Source organism: Harmonia axyridis, chromosome 2 (genome assembly GCF_914767665.1).
Source record: "Harmonia axyridis chromosome 2, icHarAxyr1.1, whole genome shotgun sequence".
NCBI lineage: Eukaryota > Metazoa > Arthropoda > Insecta > Coleoptera > Coccinellidae > Harmonia > Harmonia axyridis.
In genome coordinates, this window is record NC_059502.1 from 57,488,860 (window position 1) to 57,512,042 (window position 23,183).

Genomic DNA, 23,183 nt, shown 5'->3' on the forward strand with positions numbered 1-23,183 from the left:
CATCGTTTTAGAGCCGAATCAGCTTTCAACCAAAAATAAAATCTTTAGTATAGATGCATTCTTAATAAATATTAACATACATACCAGTGAATCGTGAAGTAAACGCATTTGCTCCAAGTTTATTCATATGATTCGAACACATAACTTTCTTTTTAATGATTGTGATATGCGGAATTTTCTTTCTTGTTTCCACTATTTGTATATGACTTATTTTATTTTTGTGATACAATACCGGTACATATCCTTTGGAAATGTTTTTTATTTGGTTTCGTATATGCAGAATGTGGTTTTTTCATTTTTTATCAATATATTTAAAAAAAAAATTATATATTTTTAGTGGTAGTTCAATTGTGCCCTTGGAAATCTATGATCTGTACAGGAAGAAATTGGCGCTCAAAAGCTCTTGGTTTCGCTATAGTACTTCACTAATTTTTTAAATTCTTTCAAACAAAATTTAGGATTGTCAAATTTTCATTTAAATTAATAAAAGTCATGTATTCATTTGAAGGTGATTATTAAAAATCAAAGTGAACAGTGAATTCCAAAAACATCTTATCCGAAGAACTACTAATCAAATATGTTTCACTCAAACTCATCCAAAAGTGTCATTGGCTAAATGTATTATTCTCATAGTTTACATTTATTTCCTTTTCTTGGAATACTTATATAAGGCTGAACTAATGGGTACATCTCGTGACAGCTCTTAAATATAGTGATATCCTGTATTATCGAAGGCTTTTTCACATTTTCTACATCAGATTCATTTTCCTTTTCAGCGATTCTGCCTGCACCTCCTTCTGCCATAGAAACGACTTGCACAGATAACTTCCTTCTACATTTGGCATTTTCTTCCAAGAACTCCTGAAAAAGACATCATTTTAAGAGTAAAATTTGAAATAAATGAGTTTGGATTTAAGTTTCTTAACCCGTAACTGGTATGGTACAGTTTCTGGAACGTCTTTGGTAAGATGGGGTCAGCCAGACCCCAACCTTAGTTCCTTAAAATATATGTGTTCACATTGACTTATTGCGTTCTTAATAGGTTCCTAATCAGGTCTGAATCTCAATTGAACCGATAGTGTGAAATAAATAGATAATACTCTCATATAATTAATAATTTAATTCAAAAAACATAAATATTGCTAATAAAAGAACGTAAAAAAGAGACAATTTTGAAATGCATATAACTAAGCAAAATCCTAATGATATGATTTCCCCAAAATTCTTAACTTAAAATATACTCTCCAATATTACTAAAAAGCCGAATGGAATGACATTTCTGTGGTATGTACTAGAAAACTACAAGCGTTCTTCTGAGCAATCTTCGCAGACGGTTCGCGCACAGGTGCCACATACTGTAAGATGCCAAACACTACATGATACCTTTGTTTTTTGTCTTGCTTGCATGGACACTTGGCACTCCCCTTTTCTAATTGATGAGATATTTTTCCTTCAGCTTCCGGAACGTCCCTTCCAGAATAGAAAGAATGTTGTGTTTTAGACTCTAAGGAAGGCGCTTATTTTCTATTATTCTTTCCATGTGGGGAAGAACAAGTTGCCTGGCCAGAGATTTAATGTATTCATATCTCGAAACTTGCGGATTATTTGGAAAAGAAGACAAAATGATGGAAGTTCTCACTGAGAAAACATCCAGAATTTCATAGAATACTGTCAGTGGCCATCGTCTGGAACGCCTGTTGCACCCGTAGACAGTACATTTTATCCAACGCATCAGTTCCGCCCTTGGTATTGTCAAAAAATTCAATAATTTTTGGCTTCTTTCCTTATTTACATTGGCTTTTCCAACTTTGGGGACATACGATGCTAATGTCATTCTGTTGGTAAATCCGAACAACGAAGTATGTACACTTCGCTTTCTCAACGGTAAAAATCATCGACGGAAATCACTTTCCAGGACATCCGACTTTTTCAGTGCCCATTCTTCAAAGTGTGGATCACCTGTTTCTTTCGTTTTCGTAATGAACTCGCCATTGCAACTTCCAAAATCAGACAACTTCTAGCACAAAATAATTACATTAATGGTAAGGTGGGGTCTCACATACCCCAAGCGAAAAAACACTGTCAACAGAATCGTGCCAACTAAAAATATGGGTAGCTGTGTAACACTGTATTGCACAAGATACATTGACTGAAAGGTACAGGGAGGGGGGTACAGATAGCGCCATCGATCAAAAAAGATTTGAGCTATAGAGAAAAATAAATGCGCTGGGGTCTGGTAGACCCCACCTTACCAGTTACGGGTTAACTAGTCCTAATAAGTGACATATTAGTATCGGCTGTGGAAAGTGATGGTTAAGTCTCTAGTGAGATCTAGCAACGCGCAAACTAATCAACAGACGACTAGGTTGGCGTGCCTTTCATCACTACTGGAATTTATACTGGAGGACATACAAACCAAGCTGGCTTTTAGTAGGTCTGAAAGGACTATGACAACGCCACCGAAGATAATAGAGAAAGATAATTGATTGAAATTTGGAATATAATGTATACTTACTGAAAATCTTTCAGTAATTCAATAAATATACAGGATGACCCAAATCTCAATCAACTTTCTTTGACACTAAATGAGAATTGGGGGTCTACCATGATCCTGTGTAGCCTGGTATACAGGGTGCATCACAGTCGATGGTACGTTAGACGTTTACGGAGAACGTAAAGCAAGAAATCATTGAAAATTTGGTTTCTTAGACAAAAACAACTGCTCTATAGATCCGAAATATTTTCAATGCTGCGGTGTTGCCGCTTATGTCAAAAAGTAGTAGGTACTTTGTTATTTCGAATGGCACACCCAGTATATTATTGCATCATCAGATAGCGTTCAGTTCAGTTCAGAAGTTATGGCCGAAAGAGGATATTCTTCAACTGATGCACTGCGAAAAACCAAATTATGTCTTTAAGTTCTGACAGAAACAGAAATCCCATCAAATTTGTATGAAAAAACCAAAAGGTCGCAAAGTGATAGCTTCAGGCGTTCTGGAGTTTAGCCGAAAAAAGACATAATTTAGTTTTTCAGTGCATCAGTTGATGAATATCTTTTTTCAGCCATAACTCCAGAACGCCTGAAGCTATCGCTTTGCGTCCTTTTGGTTTTTTCATACAAATTTGATGGGATTTCTGTTTCTGTCAGAACTTAAAGACACAATTTGGTTTTTCGCAGTGCATCAGTTGAAGAATATATTTTTTCGGACATAACTTCAGAACGCCTGAAACTATCGCTTTGCGACCCTCAGGTGTTTTTATGCAAATTTGATGGAATTTCTGTTTCTGTTGAGAAAATCCTATCATTACATTTGAAATTTCGGAGTAAAATGAACAAAACAATGAACTTCTGACTTAGCGCCCCCTATCGAAAGCAGCAAAAACAAATTTATCATGAGTATATTTTGTCCTCAATCAACAAGATATTATCTTTCAGATGAGATCTAATTTGCTCAAAAATGTTGAGCCAAACTGAAGTTACAGTCATTTCAATCAGTCAGATTTCTCCCTTTCACCTACCCTTATTTGATGTCGTATAATCGAAAGTGACAATTCAAATAGATAGAGAATTTTCCAACGATTACAGTGATGATAATTTTTCTTCAACTTCATATGAAACATTTTCGAGTAAAATTCATTTTTCTACTCGACGATAGCTATGACGCACCCTAGCGGTAAAGGTATGAACTTCACAACAATTTCCAGTGTGTTTTCTTGTACACTTTAGTGATAAATTTTTTACCGCAAGTCTCTACGATGAGTGGATCGTGAAATAAAGCCGCTTACCTCGCTTATTTGCCCACCCTGTACATATGCTGGTGGATTTATTATAAATTCAACAATTTAATAGGTTATATGGATTTTCTTACCTCGTAAAAGTCGATGATATCTTTTTTTTTCAGTGTTCTAAGATAAGCCACTTCAATTTCTGTCCTATTGAAGTGATACTGCTGGGCGGTGATTTCAGACCAATAGAGATTAGTTTGTGAAGCGAGTTGTTTCGGCTTTTCTAATCTTTGGGCGGCCAATGCGTCTTGATGTCTTATAAATTCGTCTTCCTCCATTGAAATAAGGTATGTCTAGAAAGGACAACATAATAATAATAATAGCTGAAAATATTTATTTAACGAAAAGCATGTATTCAATGTATTTATTCAAGAATAAAGATTGTTTGAAGTTTACATTATTTCTCGTAAATCATTCTTCAATATAAAAAATATTTATTTTTTTTACGAATATACACTGCTCAAAAGAATTAACGCACATTATGGAAATCTCAAATTTATTCTACAACTGAAGGTGTTCTCAATGATAATTATTTTTATCAGAATTATGCATGCATATGTTATCCACTTTCAACGTTTTTCTTCAATACATATGTTTTTTCCCAGCAAGAATAAAAAAAGATGAGATTATCAGATTTTGAATGTATTGGCTCCATTCTGAAATCAGTTGTTCTCGATTAATTCTAGTGATCAATAGTTTTTCTTTCGTTTGATTTTCTACACTCGATGTTGCAGCGATTGAGGGAGACAGGTATGGATGTCCGAAGACCAGGACAGGGTAGACCACAGGTAACAACTGCCATTCAAAAACGTTACTTGAGAGTTTCTTCGTTGAGACAACGGTTTGCAACCGCTCGCCTCCTTCAAAATCAGCTTGAGCAAACTCATGGGGTGCAAATTACCACTCAGACAATAAGAAATCGCCTCAGAGAATATGATTTAAGGCCTCGTGTCGCGGCAAGAGGCCCAGCTCTTACCCCAGCCCATCGAAGGGCGCGTTTGGATTTTGCGAGAGATCATATCCATTGGGAAAGAGTGCACTGAGGATATCTTTCATGTGGACGTCTGTATACAAGAGAACGTCGATCACAATGGTAGAGGCAAAATCTAGACTCATCTGTGAAGAGAACTCTTTCCCAATCAGCCTCTTCCCAATGGATATGCTCTCTCGCAAAATCCAAACGCGCCCTTCGATGGCCTTACCCTATGTCCTACGTGAGCCACTAATGTTACGACGCGAGCGACGCGAATTTTATGTACTACGCGAGCGATGCGAGCAGCGCGACTTTCAGTGTCCTACGTTGAAATCTACAAACACGACACGGCGAGACAAATATATGGTTGGGGTTGGGATTGTGCATTGCGGAAGATCAGTCGCGCGAATTTCGCGCAGAAATATCTAATTATTTGATCGCACGAAATTCGCGTCAAACAGTTTTACGACTGATACGACTGCACGTAGGACAGCGCTATTATATTCCAAGGTTTGATAAATTCGCTTTGGTCTCATCGCTCGCAATGGTTCGCTCACGCAGGACACAGCGTTAAATCATAAATCATCTCTGAGGCGATTTCTTATTGTCTGAGTGCTAATTTGCACCCCATGAGTTTGCTCAAGCTGATTTTAAAGGAAGCGAGCGGTTGCAAACCGTTGTCTCAACGAAGAAACTCTCAAGTAACGTTCTTGAATGGCAGTTGTTACCTGTGGTCTACCCTGTCCTGGTCTTCGGACATTCATACATGTCTCCCTGAATCGCTGCAACATTCTGGACACACTTGAAGGGGAAACTCCAAACCTTTCTGCAATTCTTGTGTATGTCCACCCTTCTTCTCGCAAAACTACCGCTTGGGCACATTCCTCTTGGGTCAAATTGCGTGTTTCGCGTTGCATAGCGATCGAGTGACTATTGATCACTAGAATTAATCGAGAACAACTTTTTTTTTTATACGCATCTCTCGGGAAAAGACTGAGCTCATAACGCCCTTTCAAGCGCCCCGAGATGAATTTAGAAGAAATCGGTTTGTGCGTGTCTTAAACTGCTGTAAGTTGTAACCAAGGGGGAATACATCTTGAGGTAGGGTATTCCATAGCCTTGCAGTTCGGTAAAGAAAAGCCTTCTGATACACCGATGTCCTAGCTGTAGAAAGATGCACGACAAACTGGTGACCTGATTTCAGAATGGATCCAATACATTCAAAATCTGATAATCTCATCTTTTTTTATTCCTGCTGGGAAAAACATCTGTATTGAAGAAAAACGTTGAAAGTGGATAACACTTGCTAGCATAATTCTGATGAAAATAATTATCATTGAGAACACCTTCAGTTGTAGAATAAATTTGAGATTTCCATAATGTGCGTTAATTCTTTTGCGCAGTGTATAACAATTAAAGATTCTTGAGTCATTATCACATTAATCGAAAGTGACTTAAATCCCCCAGATGTGAAGGTGAGGTAACTCTAAATTGAAGTAGTACTCCTTATCAGTGATAAGCTGGTCCATATTTGGATATTAATGCTATATAAAATGTGAATACCAAGTGCGACAGTATTACAAATAATCTTGTTTGATGAAATATTCAACGAATGTACCCAAATGTGCAATTTTTTTTGAACTACTCACTTTCATGGATGACAAAAATTCTTCTATCCTTTCGTCCAAATAAGCAGGGTGTTTATCAGATTGTACAATTATGCGTAGACCTAGTACACCATTTGATCTTCTGATACCACTAAAGACAATATAACCCAATTGTTGCTGAAATGGAGTAAAACCAATTAATACGAAGATACTCTTATATTCTGCATGCATGTTGCAATATTATTGTCTATTGGTAGCTATCAAAGAATTTAAAACATTACTGATGATATAAGTTTTCGTAGAGAATGATCCTAATAATAATATATGGAAGAACTGGATCCACGGATGGGTCGTTCTCAGCTAACCTTACTTATGTTGTCTATTAAAATATTTTAAATCACCACACACCTTTGTTCTCAATATATTGAAACATGGTTCTTGTATAATTTTTGAAAACAATTCCAGCTTCATATTTGTTTGTGTAGACTGCATTCCACACTGATAATACAATTCAATGCAGGATGGTTTATGGATGTCATTTTGGACATCATAAAGATAATAACATCCTTTTTCCAATTTCAATTCTCTGTTCAGTAACAGCTGCCGTGGTAATAAGGGGCACATCTTGAATTGATTTCTTAATTGTTCTTCAACAATATTAACCATCTCCAATGCTTTAATTTTATTTGCATTTCCATGAATTAGACATTCAATATGCATTTTTGATAGAATTTGTGGAATGAAAGCTTCTAACCTCTCGATAGTTAACTCTGAAAAGGTAAATGCGAAATGAAATGTGGGTAAATGTCGAAATGGTTGTATAGTTTGAAGAAAAAGTTGGGGTTTCTTGCGAAGCAAACATTGGGATAAGCGAAAACATCTTGTGTAGCGGTTCTATAATTGACGGTCTCATTTAGTTTTATGAAAATCATTTCGCTGATGTTTGTTTCTATACTCAAACTAATCGTCTTTATACTGATGAACTTAGTAAGCACATATTTTAAACTTTGACTCTATTACTTTTTTTTTATACATATTTGTTTTTTTTTTCTCTATGTATAGCCTTGATAAAATCTACATATTCTAATCCTAATCCTGAAAATTGAACTCCAACACATTCACTCAAGAACGTGAAAACCTACAGATATTTTGGCGAAATTTTGAAAAAACAAGCGCTCAAAAATAGAGACTAACGAGTAACAACAGTGCACACATTTAAGTAACTATAAACATAAAACAACTCTCTGTTCAAATGATACGTAACGACTCAATTATTTTCGACTGAACCAAATTATAACTTTTTCGAACATAACAAAATCAAGACAAGAAGAACTCCACATGTTAACAATTGAAACGAAATGTCCATTATCAAGATGTCAAAACTACTTCAGAATCGTCGCCAATTATTAGGAAAATATAAAAAAACTAACATTTCTAATAAAGTTCTTTCAGCAAGTTTCAATAAAATTTTATATTCTTCCATAATAATTCAACTTACGTTCGGTTGCAGCAAGAAGTTCCTGTTTAGTCCAAGAATGTTCAGTTAACAGAACCGCCAAGTAGTATACTGCATGTTGATAAGGCTGCTCAGCATTGAAATTTTTCAAATTTCTTATGTACTGAAATAATTTAGATATAATTTTAAAATTTTATCTCATATTGATGATGGCAACATTTGTTAGGGACATAATGTTTTTTTTCTTTATACTAAACTGAAAAAAAAGTTCATTTTATTAAAGAATGACAATCATCAACTTGATGTCATTAACACAATGTACTTTTTCATCATTATAATGAAATTTAATTCCTTCACATATACCTAGTTTGATATAACGAATCCCTATTCATCAATATCACGATTCTTAAATTGATGTTGAGTGTTGTTTCGAAGAAATATTGAACTTTTTTCATTAAATGTATGAACATTAACTGATTAGGCAATTTCAATGAACATTAATACATTATTGATATAAAGTACAACCCATGGAATAATGAACATTTCATTGATTCAATAGAAGTTGTTCCTTGATGCAATAAAAAAAAACATCATTATAATGAACGGATTTTCATTGTATGAATGTTTAAAAAAATAATGACTGAATTCAATCAATAGAATGAACTTATTCATTGAGTTTATAGTAGTGCACTTTTGGTTCAGTTTGAGACTCTATAAGATCTTTTAGAAACAAAGATGGAGATAGTAAAACCAAAGGTGTGTATTTCGAGACTTCTCAGGCGATATATTATTATTATTATCAAATCAAAAATATATGATTAGACTGATTATTTCCAGATTTTTGAAAATAATTTCAAGAAATAAAATAGATCACAATTTTCGAGTAACATGTTACATTTCATTGAAGCCTGACCTAAATTTTGACATAATTGAGTATTTTCCATCAATTTCAAGAGATATAGAGACTTCCCAGCAAAAATAATAAAATCCACATCTTACTAAGGAAATATTATACATTTACTAATTACAATGATAGGTATATGTTCGTTTTTATTTTTGAAACACCGTACATTTGGTTATATAAAAACACTATGTCTTTCGTTTATCGGTTTCATAATCATAATGTGCCTTTGAAAATGAATTAATGTATATATGACTCACATTTTCTTTGTATATTTCGAACCTCTTTGGATTAACTTTGAATGATGTCAATCTTTCAATGATTTTTTCCAATAATATATATTGTTTATCATTATATCCTTCAATGGCTAACTGTAAGAAAAATGTATTAGCTTCAGAGCTCAAAATATTATTTCATACTCACAATAAGACCATATTTAGTATTTATTAATTCATATTTAAGCCCAGCAACTTCAGCAGAATATGCGTATTCATTCAAGGAATCTCTGAATAACTGCACTAGCATATGTGTTAAATTGCAATTCAAAGGATCCAAATAAGCCAAGGGACTTACAAAGTCGAACATCAAGTTAGCTTTTGGTAGTTTATAAACATCATCTTGTTTGAACCAAACCCTTGTTAATGCTGTATCCTTTATGATTATTGGATGCTCTGAAACCTGAAAATGGACATACGATATGACATACGATGATGATTTTTTGGAATCAACGAAGAAATTCTTTGCACCCACAAAATAGTTGTGCACATCATCTCAGAATGTCCAGCGATGAATAGAATCAGTAGTATCACTCTACATCAGGAAGAACTGAAATACCCTTCTGAGCAAAAATCAGCTTCATTCAAAAACTGGAATTAGAACCTATTGTTTATGTAAAGTGAGCGTTTTCAATTTTAATTAATGAATATGGCATTCTATTAAACGAAAACTCTTCTCATATTGACGTAATAGAAAATTAGCTCAACTGAAGAGATTCTAAAAGTAAGTGGGTAATTGCTACTCAAATTTTGTTCTGGCTTTCAAGGAATGTTTTGATTAGGTACAGATGTAATTTTTTACATTCAATCGAATGAGCTCTTCGTCATCATTGGTTGGATTATGCGGTACAACAAAGTCCAAAAATGTCAAAACCACTGACCTTCGATGTAAGCTTGTTTGCTTGTGGTTACCTCACAACCTAGATTTCTTGTTTTAGGAAAATATTTGTTTCATTTTTCTAATTCATTCGAAAGGAACGCCTCAATTCAAAAAAATTAAAATATCGATTAAATAGTAAATTTACAAACCAATAATCTAGTAAAAAATTGAATATTACTTACATCATCAAGAGGAAACAATTTGAAGTTGCTTGGAATGAATTCATTTTTTTCTGGTAATTTCAATTCATCACATAAACCTGCATTTTCCCACTCCTGTAAAAATTTATTGCACTATTATAACATCTATATACTAAATGTGTAATACATACATCCAAAATTTCTTTATCGATTTTGACAGTTTTATATTTTGTACCATACCAAGGTTCAACGCTATCCAATTCTTCATTGAACTTTTTTGCTACAATGGCAACCCTAAAAAAACATTAGTGAAAATACTCTAAGTAGAAAAACAATTCAAATTATTTTTAAACGATGCTTCGTTATTTTCTCCAGTTCCACAAAATAATTCAACTTATTAAAAAAGTGCCATATTATATTGTTAAGTTTGAACTGCAAGTTTACCTTCACCAAAACAAATATTCAAAATGTCTTAATTTCTAAACTATTAGAAGTAGGGTTTCATCAGACAATTTTGTAATACGTATGGAATTTTATAGAAATTCATTATGAATGAAAACTATCAAATGTTAATTTGTGGAATAGACTGGAATAATAATAATAATAAAATTTCAAAATATAGGGACCTCGAATTTCAGATAAAGCGCCAGTGGGGAATGATATCAACGAGAACTATTCCAATTATCATCTCAACAACAGGAATCGTACCCAAAAATCTCAAGAGAAATATCAAGCAACTAGGACTTTGTGAGTATATATGTAATATAATGCAAAAAGCTGTTCTTTTAGGTACTGCAAGGACGGTGAGAAAATTCCTAGGAAGCGAAGGACAGGTCCAAGGATCGCGTGTAAGAGAACCAGAAGTTCGACGAGAACCAGGGGGACCACAAGGACCGGACACGACCGAGCTCTACCCTTCTATTATTTTAAATATCTGGGATTGAGTGAATGTTCCTCTTAGCGAGGAGTGAGAAGCCGACGGCGAGGAGAAATCCTACGCGTATAGGCAAAAGTCGGGGATAATAATAGTTTTTTTTACCCAACAGGAAATTTCCCAATAACAGGGTAACATATTGGCAATGAATAATATGAACAATTATTCAAACAAAATTACACATTCAATGATACAACAATAAACAATAACCGCCCCGAACTAAAAAAACAAATTAAACTTAAGTTCATCAGCAGCCCTGCACAATCGATAGACCGGAGCTTGCTCAAGTATGTTAGTCCGAGGTTTAGGGAGTCGAAAAGTTGATGTGGTCCTCGCTTCAATTCTTGGTACACGAATGTCAACCCTGGACAGTAGATGAGGTGAATCAATTCTTCCAGTGACAAGCTTTTGCGCAAATTTAGCGCAATGTCGCTTGTGTCTCTCCTCCAACGTTGAAATTCGCATTTCCCGCATGATATCCGACAAATCCGCACCACGTTCAGGATACCTGCCGGTCTTTCTATATTCAGCACACTTCAAGAATTTTCTATGAATGCGTTCAAGTGATGTTAGGTGGGAACTGTATATCGGAAACCAAACCAAGTTGGCGTACTCTAATTTGCTGACGACAAGAGAAAAATAGAGAATTCTGAAGACTGAAACATCAGGGAACTCCCTGGAACACCGGAACACAAAGCCTAAAGATCGACTAGCCGAAGAACAAAGCTCCTCGATGTGAGGAACAAAGCTGAACGTCGAATCAAATAACACCCCCAAATCGCGAAATCAATCTCCACTAGCGATAAGACAATTACCAATAGAAAAATTGAAAGTGAGAGGAAGTAAGTTTCTCGTGAAAGTCACCTTAAAACACTTTTGTATATTTAAAATGAGTCCATTGCGCGAGCACCAAACATTAACTAACTCCAAGCTGGACTGGAGTAGCTCTAAATCAGCAATTCAGCGTATCCTCAGGTAAAGTTTGAAGTCATCTGCATAGGCCAAGGCTAAGCAACTGAGAAGAGCCAGAAGATCGTTGATAATGATAATTGAATAATGAAAAATATAGATTCTAATTTGAAAATGTTGAGTTTTGATGAAAATTGAGTTGTTCAGTTCATGATCTTCTGATAAACAACCTGCATATTTTTGGTCCAAACCGCAAAGAGTCTTATAATACTACGTATTTGCAGAATCGAAAATGAAAAAGATTCTTTCAAAGAAAACTTTTTCTGCGCCATCTTTTATTTCATAAGAATCCCATTAACTTATGAACCGTTGAATTTTTACCCAAAGTATGGCATATTGCTGAAATTGTCATCAAAAAAGCTATCTAATGATACAATAATATACTGGGTGTGCCATTTGAAATAAGGAAGTAGTAGTCTGTTTCCGCCGTTTCCGGTATAACCGGAAGTTGTAGAGGAGGAAGACCATTGTCAACATGCACATTTTCAGCACAAAATTATGATTAGTTTTCCATAAACGTCTACTAGGCCATCGCGATGAATCAACCTGTATTTGTATTTCACGCAAAAGGGTAATCTTAGCTTTACCTTATTTTGCTTGGAACCAAATCTTTCCAAATTTCTTCTATTTCTTCCGGTTTCCATTCTGTTATTATTAAATTGCAAGAAAGAATGTCTTCCATAGGATAATCCTGCAAGTAAGCAATTTGTATTTTAATATTCATTAATGATATTGAATTTACATGCCTGTAAATAGTGAACTAGAGATGAGATGTACCCTCTTGGTGACTCTTTATCCTTGAACCTGAATGTCATTTCACCTATATTTTTATTTTCCTCGTGAACCCACTTCAGGGGACCGTTATGTTTCAGCATATTTATATACTGAAATAATATTTTATTACAAATCACGAAAACTATACAGAAAATCACCAAATTACTTGAAATACTAATTTAATGATTTCATCTGTGTGGTTCATTCCTTCCTCTGTAAGATCTACAGCTATAGTGAAGAAACCAAATCCCCTAGGAGTAGGACGAGCTCCTGCTACCAAGCTATTTGACCAACCTCTTGATTTTAGAGCTGATAAAATACTTCCAGGACCTTCATGTCCCATAAGATGGCTAGTGTAATGAATAGGCTAAAAAATATTGGATATTAATAACACGATTAACTGGTCAAAATTCACAAAGAATTAGGTATTGTAGTGTTCAACATGGAAGGTTTATTAGGTGGTTATACATTTAATTGAGAAGACTGGTGAATGAAAAAATTTGTTGAAATCTGTACGTTAATGTGTTGTAATGTGTCGAAGGAGATTCAATCAAGAAAGGTGTTATCCATATTTCTCTCATGTGAAATCGATTATTCTTGAAAATCAATAAATTTAAAACCTTCAAAAGAGAGTATTTTTTTGGAGTATATTTTTTTGGTTGGATTATTTTTCTGGATTTTCTCCAATACTTTTCTATATTTATTTTTGGAGTTTGAAAGCTCATCCTGATTTCCTGTGCTAATACATTAAAGCTATTTCCTTGACCACAAAACCGTTGAAGTTGAAACTTCGGAAGTTTATATAAAATAATATTTACAAGCTCCGTGCAATACTTAACTTTTATCAAAAAGACGAAGTTAGTGCGCAACGAATTCTTTTTTTCGATTTTTTACTCCTTTTGACCCAAAAATATCACAAATATTGATTGATTGATAATATGCTAAAAACTTGCGGTTTTAAAGACATTTCGATTTTTAATAAATTGAAGGGTTTTTGGTAAAACCTAATGATCTGAATTGGAGTAATTTATTTAAATGAAGTTTTGAAAAAAAATAAATATAGAAGAAAGGAGGTAGTGAATTTTTGATAATCATTGAGAACTCGACTGTGTTTCCAAATGAGACGATTCATTGATGACTTATTCAAACTTAAATATCAGGCTTATTCCAAATGGCATAACCTTTATTTTATTAATTTTCAAAAAATTCTATACTAAATAAGGAAATAAAATTATAGGGTCCGAAATAAGTCATCAATGAATCATCCCATTTTGAACACCCAGTAGAATTCTCAATGATCATCAAAAAAACAGTAGTTACCTCCGTGTTTCTAGTATTCACTTTAAGAATCTCAAACAAATAAATTAATTCATTTTCAAGTTATAAGGTTTTAAAGAATCTTCAGTTTATGAAAAATCTAAATAATTTATGAAAAATCAAAATAATTTATGAAAAATCGAAATATCCCAAAAATGGTAAGTTTTAAGCAATGATCTGAATTGGAGTAATTTATTTGAATGAAGTTTTGAAAAAAAATAAATATAGAAGAAGGGAGGTAGTGAATTTTTGCTAATCATTGAGAACTCTACTGTGTTTCCAAATGAGACGATTCATTGATGACTTATTCAAACTTTAGTATCAGGCTTATTTCAAATGGCATAACCTTCATTTCATTAATTTTCAAAAAATTCTATACTAAATGAGGAAATAAAATTATAGGGTCCGAAATAAGTCATCAATGAATCATACCATTTTGAGCACCCAGTAGAGTTCTCAATCATCATAAAAAAATAAGGAGTTACCTCCGTGTTTCTAGTATTCACTTTAAGAATCTCAAAAAAATAAATTAATTCATTTTCAAGTTATTAGGTTTTTCTAAAGACTCTTTAATTTATGAAAAATCGAAATATCTCAAAAATGGTACGTTTTAAGCAAATGAAAATTCAAACAAACTTGGGTTAATTTATTCCATGCAATGTAAAAATTTCATAGCTTTCATAATAATTAAATACTTTACCACTTAAAAACTTACTGCTGCTTTATATTCATGTCTATAATCCTTACAAGGAAATATTATGTTTAGATTCCTCACATCCTTCACTGGATGAATATAAGTACAAGTTTCAAAATGTTCTTCATTAAAAGGAGCATCACCCCAAATAGGGAGAGGAGCATTTCTATTTTCCACATTGTCAAATAATTCTAATACTGTTGCTTCAAGTTCATCCAAACTCTCTACATAATTACATTAAATATTAATTGCTACAACCAACAATATCTTAAAAGAATCCTACCTTTGCCCAATATAGATAAACACATCAAATTGGAGGAATACCATCTTTTATGAAAGTTTAAGAGCTCTTCTCTGACGTTGATTCCTTCGCTTTTAGGTATTACATCTAATGTATCTCGGTTCCCTATGAAAATAAACATTTTCTTTCAAATACCAGTATTAATATGAGTGCTATTAAATTTGATATGTTATGAATTTGCAACTATAGGAATTCTAAACCCTTCTATGATCATATATACACTGCGCAAAAAAATTAGCGCACATTCTGAAAATCTCAATTTCAATGAAAGTTAACTCTACATTAACTTTATAACTTATTGTTTATGTTCTCTCGGGAAGGTTTCGAACGAAACAAGACACATTAAATGGAAGAAAAATTCAGAATTTCACCGAATCTTATGTGAAAGAAGAGAAATAAACAATTTTCAAAATACTGGAATGCTGATAAGTGATTTAATACTTGGTATTGCCACCCTTTGCGTTAATTACAGCTCGGCAACAACTGTTCATACTCAAAATGAGTGATCTTAAAATGTTCTGATCTAATCCTTCCCAGATTTCTCTGAGGATTCCTAAGTCATTAAGAGTAGCTGGATTATTTTCTGAACTTCTCAGCGTTCTATTGAGGTTATCCCAAACCTGCTCAATCGGATTGAAATCTGGACTTCTTGCTGGCCATTCCATTCGTGAGACTTCCTCCTCTTCAAGGTACTCCTGAACGATGCGCGCACGATGGGGTCTGGCATTATCGTCCATAAAAATGAAATTTTCACCAATGTATGGGGCAAATGACACTACATGCTCTTCAAGAATGTTCCTTATATACCTATCAGCATTCATAGCTCCATTATCAGCGAGCAGTCAAAGATATTCCACCCCATACCATAATCGATCCTCCCCCAAAACCAGTAGTATTCAGAAAATTGCACTGAGCATATCTTTCATGTGGACGTCTGTATACGAGGGAACGTCGATCACAATGGTAGAGGCAGAATATAGACTCATCTGTGAAGAGAACTCTTTCCCAATCAGCCTCTTCCCAATGGATATGCTCTCTTGCAAATTCCAAATGTAAGAGCTGGGCCTCTTGCCGCGACACGAGGCCTTAAATCATATTCTCTGAGGCGATTTCTTATTGTCTGAGTGCTAATTTGCACCCCATGAGTTTGCTCAAGCTGATTTTGAAGGAGGCGAGCGGTTGCAAACCGTTGTCTCAACGAAGAAACTCTCAAGTAATGTTCTTGAATGGCAGTTGTTACCCGTGGTCTTCCCTGTCCTGGTCTTCGGACATTCATACCTGTCTCCCTGAATCGCTGCAACATTCTGGACACACTTGTATGGGAAACTCCAAACCTTTCTGCAACTCTTGTGTATGTCCACCCTTCTTCTCGCAAAACTACCGCTTGGTCACATTCCTCTTGGGTCAAATTGCGTGTTTCGCGTTGCATAGCGATCGAGTGTAGAAAATCAAACGAAAGAAAAACTATTGATCACTAGAATTGATCGAGAACAACTGATTTCAGAATGGAGCCAATACATTCAAAATCTGATAATCTCCTTTTTTTATTCCTGCTGGGAAAAAACATCTGTATTGAAGAAAAACGTTGAAAGTGGATAACATATGCATGCATAATTCTGGTAAAAATAATTATCATTGAGAACACCTTCAGTTGTAGAATAAATTTGAGATTTCCATAATGTGCGTTAATTTTTTTGCGCTGTGTATTTTCTGTATTTTTCACATTAATCCACTCAATCAACAATCAAAGCTCAAAAAGTAATGAAATTAGAAGTTGATTTGAATATTATCGTTAATCTTTCCAAAAAGCGGGTACTGTTTCCTCAAACTTCGATGAGTTATTGACCACTCTTGTTGTCATTTTAATTTTCGTATTATTGTTTATGAACATTTCTCATGATATCTGACACTCAAAGAAGTCTTCGGGTCTTTTTTTTCAAGCTCTTGTAAAATCAATGCATATTTTTAAAAATTTTTTTTGTCCAAACCTGTGCCGAATGTATGATAAGGATGATCCGGATCAGAGAGGTGCTTATCCAACTGATCCAATCTCCAAAGGTCACTTTGAACATTTTTGTCATGTTCTGAATTAACAGCATTTAGCTCTTTATCAGTAGCACTTTCTGTGAATAATGGTGCAATAAAAAATTGTGCAAATCTGAAAAATTGAGTTATTATGAAATGTAAAAATCCATACTAAAAAAAATTATTCTTACCTATCAAGAGCACTAGACAAATGCTCTGGCACAACATCAAAGTAGTAAATTGTATGATCGGGATATGTTGCTGCATTACTACTGCCCCCATGTTCACTCAAAAACTTGTTATAATCATTTTCGTTTGGATATTTTTCAGTGCCTAAGAAAAGCATATGCTCGCAAAAGTGAGCTAAGCCAAGGATGTTTTTGGGATCACTCATATAACCTAAAACATTATCAGGGTATTTAGAATGAATTTGTCCTATGTAGGTCTGGTTTCAAATCACAGGTAGGTCATGGGATTCTTTCTTAGGCCTATACTAAGAATTTTTAACATATAGTAATATAGCTGAGCTTAAATCAATAGCATAGACATTAAAACAAACATAATCAATTAAGATTTTGGTGATCATGTAGAATAGGTATACAGGGTGTCCCGTGTCACCTACTATGACAAAATTCCCATTATAAAAGTCTTACCGTTTTCAGGATATTTTTTTTTGAAAATAATGAATTTTTGCCCCTTTCAATAGTTTTGTCTTTACGGTTGGTACAATTTTACACCTTTCGGGTTAATTTTTTCAGAAAAATATTGGTGAAGAATGATTTTAACGTCTACAATAAAAACATCCTCCGAACATTGTGAAGTGTTAGTGAACAATGGCAATTGTTTATGTGCGAAAATATTACTCGCATAATTATTTACCTCAACGAAATTCAATTTTGCCGGAAAATGTTGCGAAAACATCATGCAGATCCAGATTTTTTTGATAAGATCATTTGGAGTGACGAGTATTCCTGTACCAAGGATAGGTACATGAATTTCCACAATTTGCATAGCTGGAATATCATAGATCCACACGAGGTGAGAGAAGATAGATCACAATATCAATTCAAGGTCAATTTATGGACTGGAATATTTAATGGTGCAATTTTGGGCCCAATCTACTGCCGCCATCACTGAACGCAAACAATTATTTGGAATTTTTAACCGACCAGCAAGTATACGCAACACCCATACGTGATGAAGCCGAATTGAGAGAACGCATTCGAGTTGCTGCAGCGGAAATATCCGACATCCATTTGAGAGCAGTGAAAAGGTCGTTTCTCAGTCGATGCACAGAGCCTGTATACGCGAAGGAGGTCGCCATTTTGAACATGTTCTGTAATGATTGTGAATACTTTTCATGTAATATTAGTACCTACCCTAAATAATAACCGTCAAATTATAGTCAGAAACGTACTCCAATTTGCTGATGACACAACTTTGATATCCCACCACAAAACACTGAAAGAGTGTATGAAAGGTCTACAGAAGTTGGCGGATATAACAGTCGCATGGATGAGACGTTGGAGAATACAACCTAACCCAAGGAAATCAAAACTCGTCATTTTTAACCATAAAATCAATGCCAACTCTCCTAATATAAAACTCGGAAGTGACACAATAACTCCAACAGATTCATGCAAATACCTAGGCATAAAGATTGATAATAAGTTGAACTTCAAAGCACACTTAAAACTTCAAAAGAAAAAAGCCATAACACGAGCTGGGCATTTTAGATCTCTTACATATAAAAACAAAGGAATCAGTAGTAAAACAGCTAGTACCATATATAAAATGATATGCAGACCCTTATTGGACTATGGACATATAATCTTCTCAAATTCGACAAAAACAGCTCTGAATACAATTGAGGTAGCGGAAAGAACTTGCTTACGTAAGATTACAAAAATGAGACATCCCAACAACCCACTGCACAATCCATCCAATCAGCTTTTATATCAGACAACGGGAATAGAACCAATACTGGAAAGAATGCAAAAACTAAACAAAAAATTCATCAATAACCAAAATAATATCAACATATTGGAGCCATTGATACAACATTACAGTAGAGCAACTACACCAAAGGCAAAGTTGCCAGCTTTGCCACTTTTCGAACACTTGGAATCACTAGGATGATGTTTATTTTTTTTTTGTTTTTTTAATACTTATAAATAATATGTTATATAAAAATGTATGTAACTGGCTGGAAGACTGTGGTCGATAGCCATTTGATTTATCAATAAATCTAATTTCTCTCTCTCTCTCTGTGCAGCAGTAGCTCAGTACATTTTGGTTCCACTACGATGGGCTAAACTTAATGACCGAAAGAATCCACTACCAAAATTTTGAATGAAAATATTTCTCACAGCCCCCCTTTAAAATGTTCGGAGAATGTTTTTGATGTAAACGTTGAAATCATTCTTCAGCAATATTTTACTGAAAAAATTAACCAAAAAGTTGTGAAATTGTACCAACCGTAAAGACAAATCTATTGAAAGGGGCAAAAATAGATTATTTTCAACAAAAAAAAATATCTCGAAAACAGTAAGACTTTTATAATGGGAATTTCGTCATATCGAGGAGGTGGGTTATCCTTTGATCTACATTCTCCCTCGATTTGACGTGGTCTTTACGGGGCACCCTGTATAACCCTGACACCCTCGAATCCGCTACTTCAAAATGTCAGTAACGTTACCACATTGAAAAATTAATCAGGTAATTAAAGTAAAGAAGTAATTCTCGAGATCGGTCGCGACAGTTATTATAATATCTTTATCTAATCTATTTCTGGTTTCAAATAATAATATAATTAGTAGGCCCTGGTGCCAGTAATGTTTTTGCTGTTTAAGGGTCAACAAAGAAGATTATTATTATTATTATCTCTGAATATTTATTCTGATTCTGAATACGACTGTTAATGCTACAAAAAAATTCATCCTGCAGCCAAGATGCTTATGGAAATGCATTGCCAATGACAGAACTTCAAATGGAGTGGTTAAAAATATACATTGTTATATCAACATGATAATTGATTCACATATATAATTTCCTAAGCCAAATGTAATTATGAATCTTTTTTCTGAATTAGACGGAGCATTTGTTAGCAGAGGTGAAGGTTTTCTTTTCATTTGTAAGCTCTACAAACAAAGTGATTAAAAAATTCAAATAAATTTTCTGAAATAAATCTTTATTTTCAAAAAGTTTATTGAAAACTAGGAGCTCTGAATTGATTGGTAGTAATATATCATCATCACACAGCCCTCTGCTTGACATAAGTCTACCTTAATAATAACGAATAAATAAATGCTATTTTTCATGTGGAAACGTAGCTCTAAATTTGTTGTAGAAAATTGGACGCCTTTCAAGGGTCTCAAGGTCATATGCCTATTCTACATGTTTACCAAGATTTTCTTCATCATCCAAATTATAAATATGCTTCCGAAAAAAGAATAAGGCAGAATGAAGATATATTGTTTCATTACCAAATTTATAAAAAACAAAAAATCTGTTATAAATTTGGTAGAAACCATGGTATTTTTATTGTTAAAAATATTCAACTTTCTAAATTTGAAACTTATTTCTCATATAATTCGAGATATAAATTGACTCAACTAACCAACATTCACATCCATAGCAGCTGCAGACTTATCAGTACTAGAATCGCTTACAAGCAGCACTTTGAGTTTATTTGATAAAACAAGACCTCTATAAAGTCTTTTATCTTCTTTAGATTTGGTTATATTATCAAATCGTTCCAAAACCTTTTTAGATGATTTATTATCCATGGCTAGAGTAACTTTGGACGCAACTTTCCTTAAGCTGTAATATACAGGTTAAAAGAAATTTATCAAAAAAGTAATAACTTGTTTCTCACCCAAAGAAATAATAGTTCGAGTTGATGATAAAAATATTTTTCAATATAGTAATTCGACTAAAAATTTTCATTCGGCCAAATATATTCGTATTATTTAGATATGATTTTATCTAGATGATTTCTCATTGATAATGTTGATGAAATTATCGAAGTTGGAATGTATTCATGATGATTTGCGATTCATAATTAATTTGACGAAAGGATAAAATTACGTGAAACTATTAGTTAAAAATGATTTTTTATTCTGTTATTGGAAAGCTAGAGTATCATAAACAATTTTACTCTGAGAAAGTTTCTGTCAGACCTAGACCATAGACGACACACTTAACTAGTTTATCTATGACCTAGACCAAGGAATCCAACCATAGATATTGTAAAAGGACTGAGGAAGAGACAGAGAAATTGATAGTGGGATAAAAGAAAGAAAGATTCTTCTTCTACACTTCCCGTTTCAAAAGTGTCCGTTGAACTGACCCATAGACCTAATACATCGAAATAGAATCTTTATTCTATCTCGATGACCTAATATATTACCACAGATTAGTCTGTGATATTACAATGTTCGTTGAGTACTGAATACAAACACTCACAAATTGAAAAATAAATAATCAATTTGGATGCAAAACTTCACTTGAATATGGAATAAATTGTAATTGATATTGCAGTTTTTTCACAATTTTGAGTACAGGTTTTCATTCAAACAGTGAAATTGTTTCAAATTATGATTTAAGACACCAAAAACCCCCAATCAACATCCTTATTTGCTATCTACTGCCGATAGGGGCGCCACAATTACACAAATTTATTTTACCATTGAGTTGTAACTCTTTTCTGTCTATTTCTCTATGGAAAAGACTGAATTGATGAAGGCGACAGCGTAATACATATGATTATGAAGGGTCGAGACCAAGGTCTGTAGATTACACACTTACACAGGTTGCCTCGTAACTTGGGTTGAAGAGTGGGGTAACGCGTCATCCAGTGTCTGTCAAGGTCTATAGAATGTCTGTATCGCCATTGACCATCATTGACAGACATTTTATCATAGCTATTTTATGATTGAAGTATTGAAGATATTGATGACTATTTAGCATAGACTACGAACGATATTCGCGATCAAACTATTAAAAAAATCCGCGAAAACCCACGATTTCATTGCAATCAAATGTTATTTATTTGAATGTATAAACCGAGTGACGTCAAGAATGGTTGACGCTGATTGGTTGAAAGTTACGAGACAACCTGTCTAAATCTATAAACCTTGGGTCGATACAAGGAGAATAACCTCTTATGGTAGAACGTAGAACTATTGAGAAAGTGTCCATTGAACTGACCTAAATTGGTAGCACTAGTGTAGCCATAGACAAATAAGGATCCTTTTTCTATGGTCAGGACTGAACTGAAACAAAAAACAAACTGACTAAAGAGAGGTTGGAATTTACGCTAGTCATCATTTTCAGTAGAAAAGGATGAAATATGTTTTTGTGTGAGATAGCGATACATTAGTTCCAAATCCTGTCCCTCGGGTCACTAGCATCAACATTTCAAACGACTCTACGCAGTCGTCAGTCTTTTCCTTATAGATAAATAAAGAGAAGACTGACGACTGCGTAGAGTCGTTTGAAATGTTGATGCTAGCGACCCGAGGGACAGGATTTGGAACTAATGTATCGCTATCTCACACAAAAACATATTTCATCCTTATCTACTGACAATGATGAAATGTTTTCGGCGTAAATTCCAACCTTTCTTTTGTTTTTCAATTCTGTCCTGATTCTTAGTTTCTTGCTGGTTCGAGTTTGTTAATAATAATAATAATAATAACAACCTTTATTTCAGAAGGTCCTCATTTACAAAAAAAAAAAAAAAATGAAACATTGTCAAAAACTCCTTACCTAAAAAAATCCTAAATTTTAGAGGGTTCCAGTTGAATTAAATTATCATGTTTGTATTTTTCGTATTTTTTGAAATTTTCCTCCGTTTGAATATTTGCTGGCAACGCATTGAAGAATCTTAGGCATATATCTTCTAGTTTTTTCGTATAAGTATTATAATTATAAATATAAAGCACCTTTTGTCATAACTGATCAGCATTTTATCACATCATTATTCATGTTGCATCGAAAATTGTGCGAATATACATATATTACAGGGGTTCAACCACGAACAAGCACTGTTTTCGACCTTCAACTAGAATTTTTGAATGGGATAAAGCAATTAAAGCTGTTCATTCCAGCAAATATTAAAATGAACAGTAAAATATGTGGGGACCAT

General features: G+C 33.9%; 1 protein-coding gene across 1 annotated transcript; it reads right to left on the reverse strand.

The window, feature by feature from the left end:
• Window positions 1–497: 497 nt before the first annotated feature.
• LOC123673929 (insulin-degrading enzyme) lies at window positions 498–21,213 on the reverse strand. The gene is made up of 18 exons (XM_045608695.1): window positions 20,910–21,213; window positions 20,652–20,854; window positions 17,224–17,431; window positions 16,996–17,165; window positions 14,990–15,112; window positions 14,728–14,930; window positions 12,862–13,062; window positions 12,668–12,805; window positions 12,509–12,612; window positions 10,210–10,312; window positions 10,061–10,153; window positions 9,147–9,401; window positions 8,984–9,094; window positions 7,865–7,985; window positions 6,775–7,136; window positions 6,409–6,543; window positions 3,870–4,079; window positions 498–861 (listed from the first exon to the last, which is right to left on the reverse strand). The coding sequence occupies exons 1-18, from the start codon at window positions 20,978–20,980 to the stop codon at window positions 628–630; spliced, it is 3,045 nt and encodes a 1,014-aa protein (XP_045464651.1). The 5' UTR covers window positions 20,981–21,213; the 3' UTR covers window positions 498–627.
• Between the last annotated feature and the right edge of the window lie 1,970 nt (window positions 21,214–23,183).

Bases quoted from the DNA above. Each gene is read 5' to 3' on its own strand.
- LOC123673929 (XM_045608695.1), bottom strand. From the start codon at position 20,980: ATGAAAATTTTTAGTCGAATTACTATATTGAAAAATATTTTTATCATC. The intron at 12,613-12,667 runs GCATGTAAATTC...GCTTACTTGCAG, and splicing joins CTCTAGTTCACTATTTACAG to GATTATCCTATGGAAGACAT. The intron at 6,544-6,774 runs GTGTGTGGTGAT...ACTCCATTTCAG, and splicing joins TCAATATATTGAGAACAAAG to CAACAATTGGGTTATATTGT.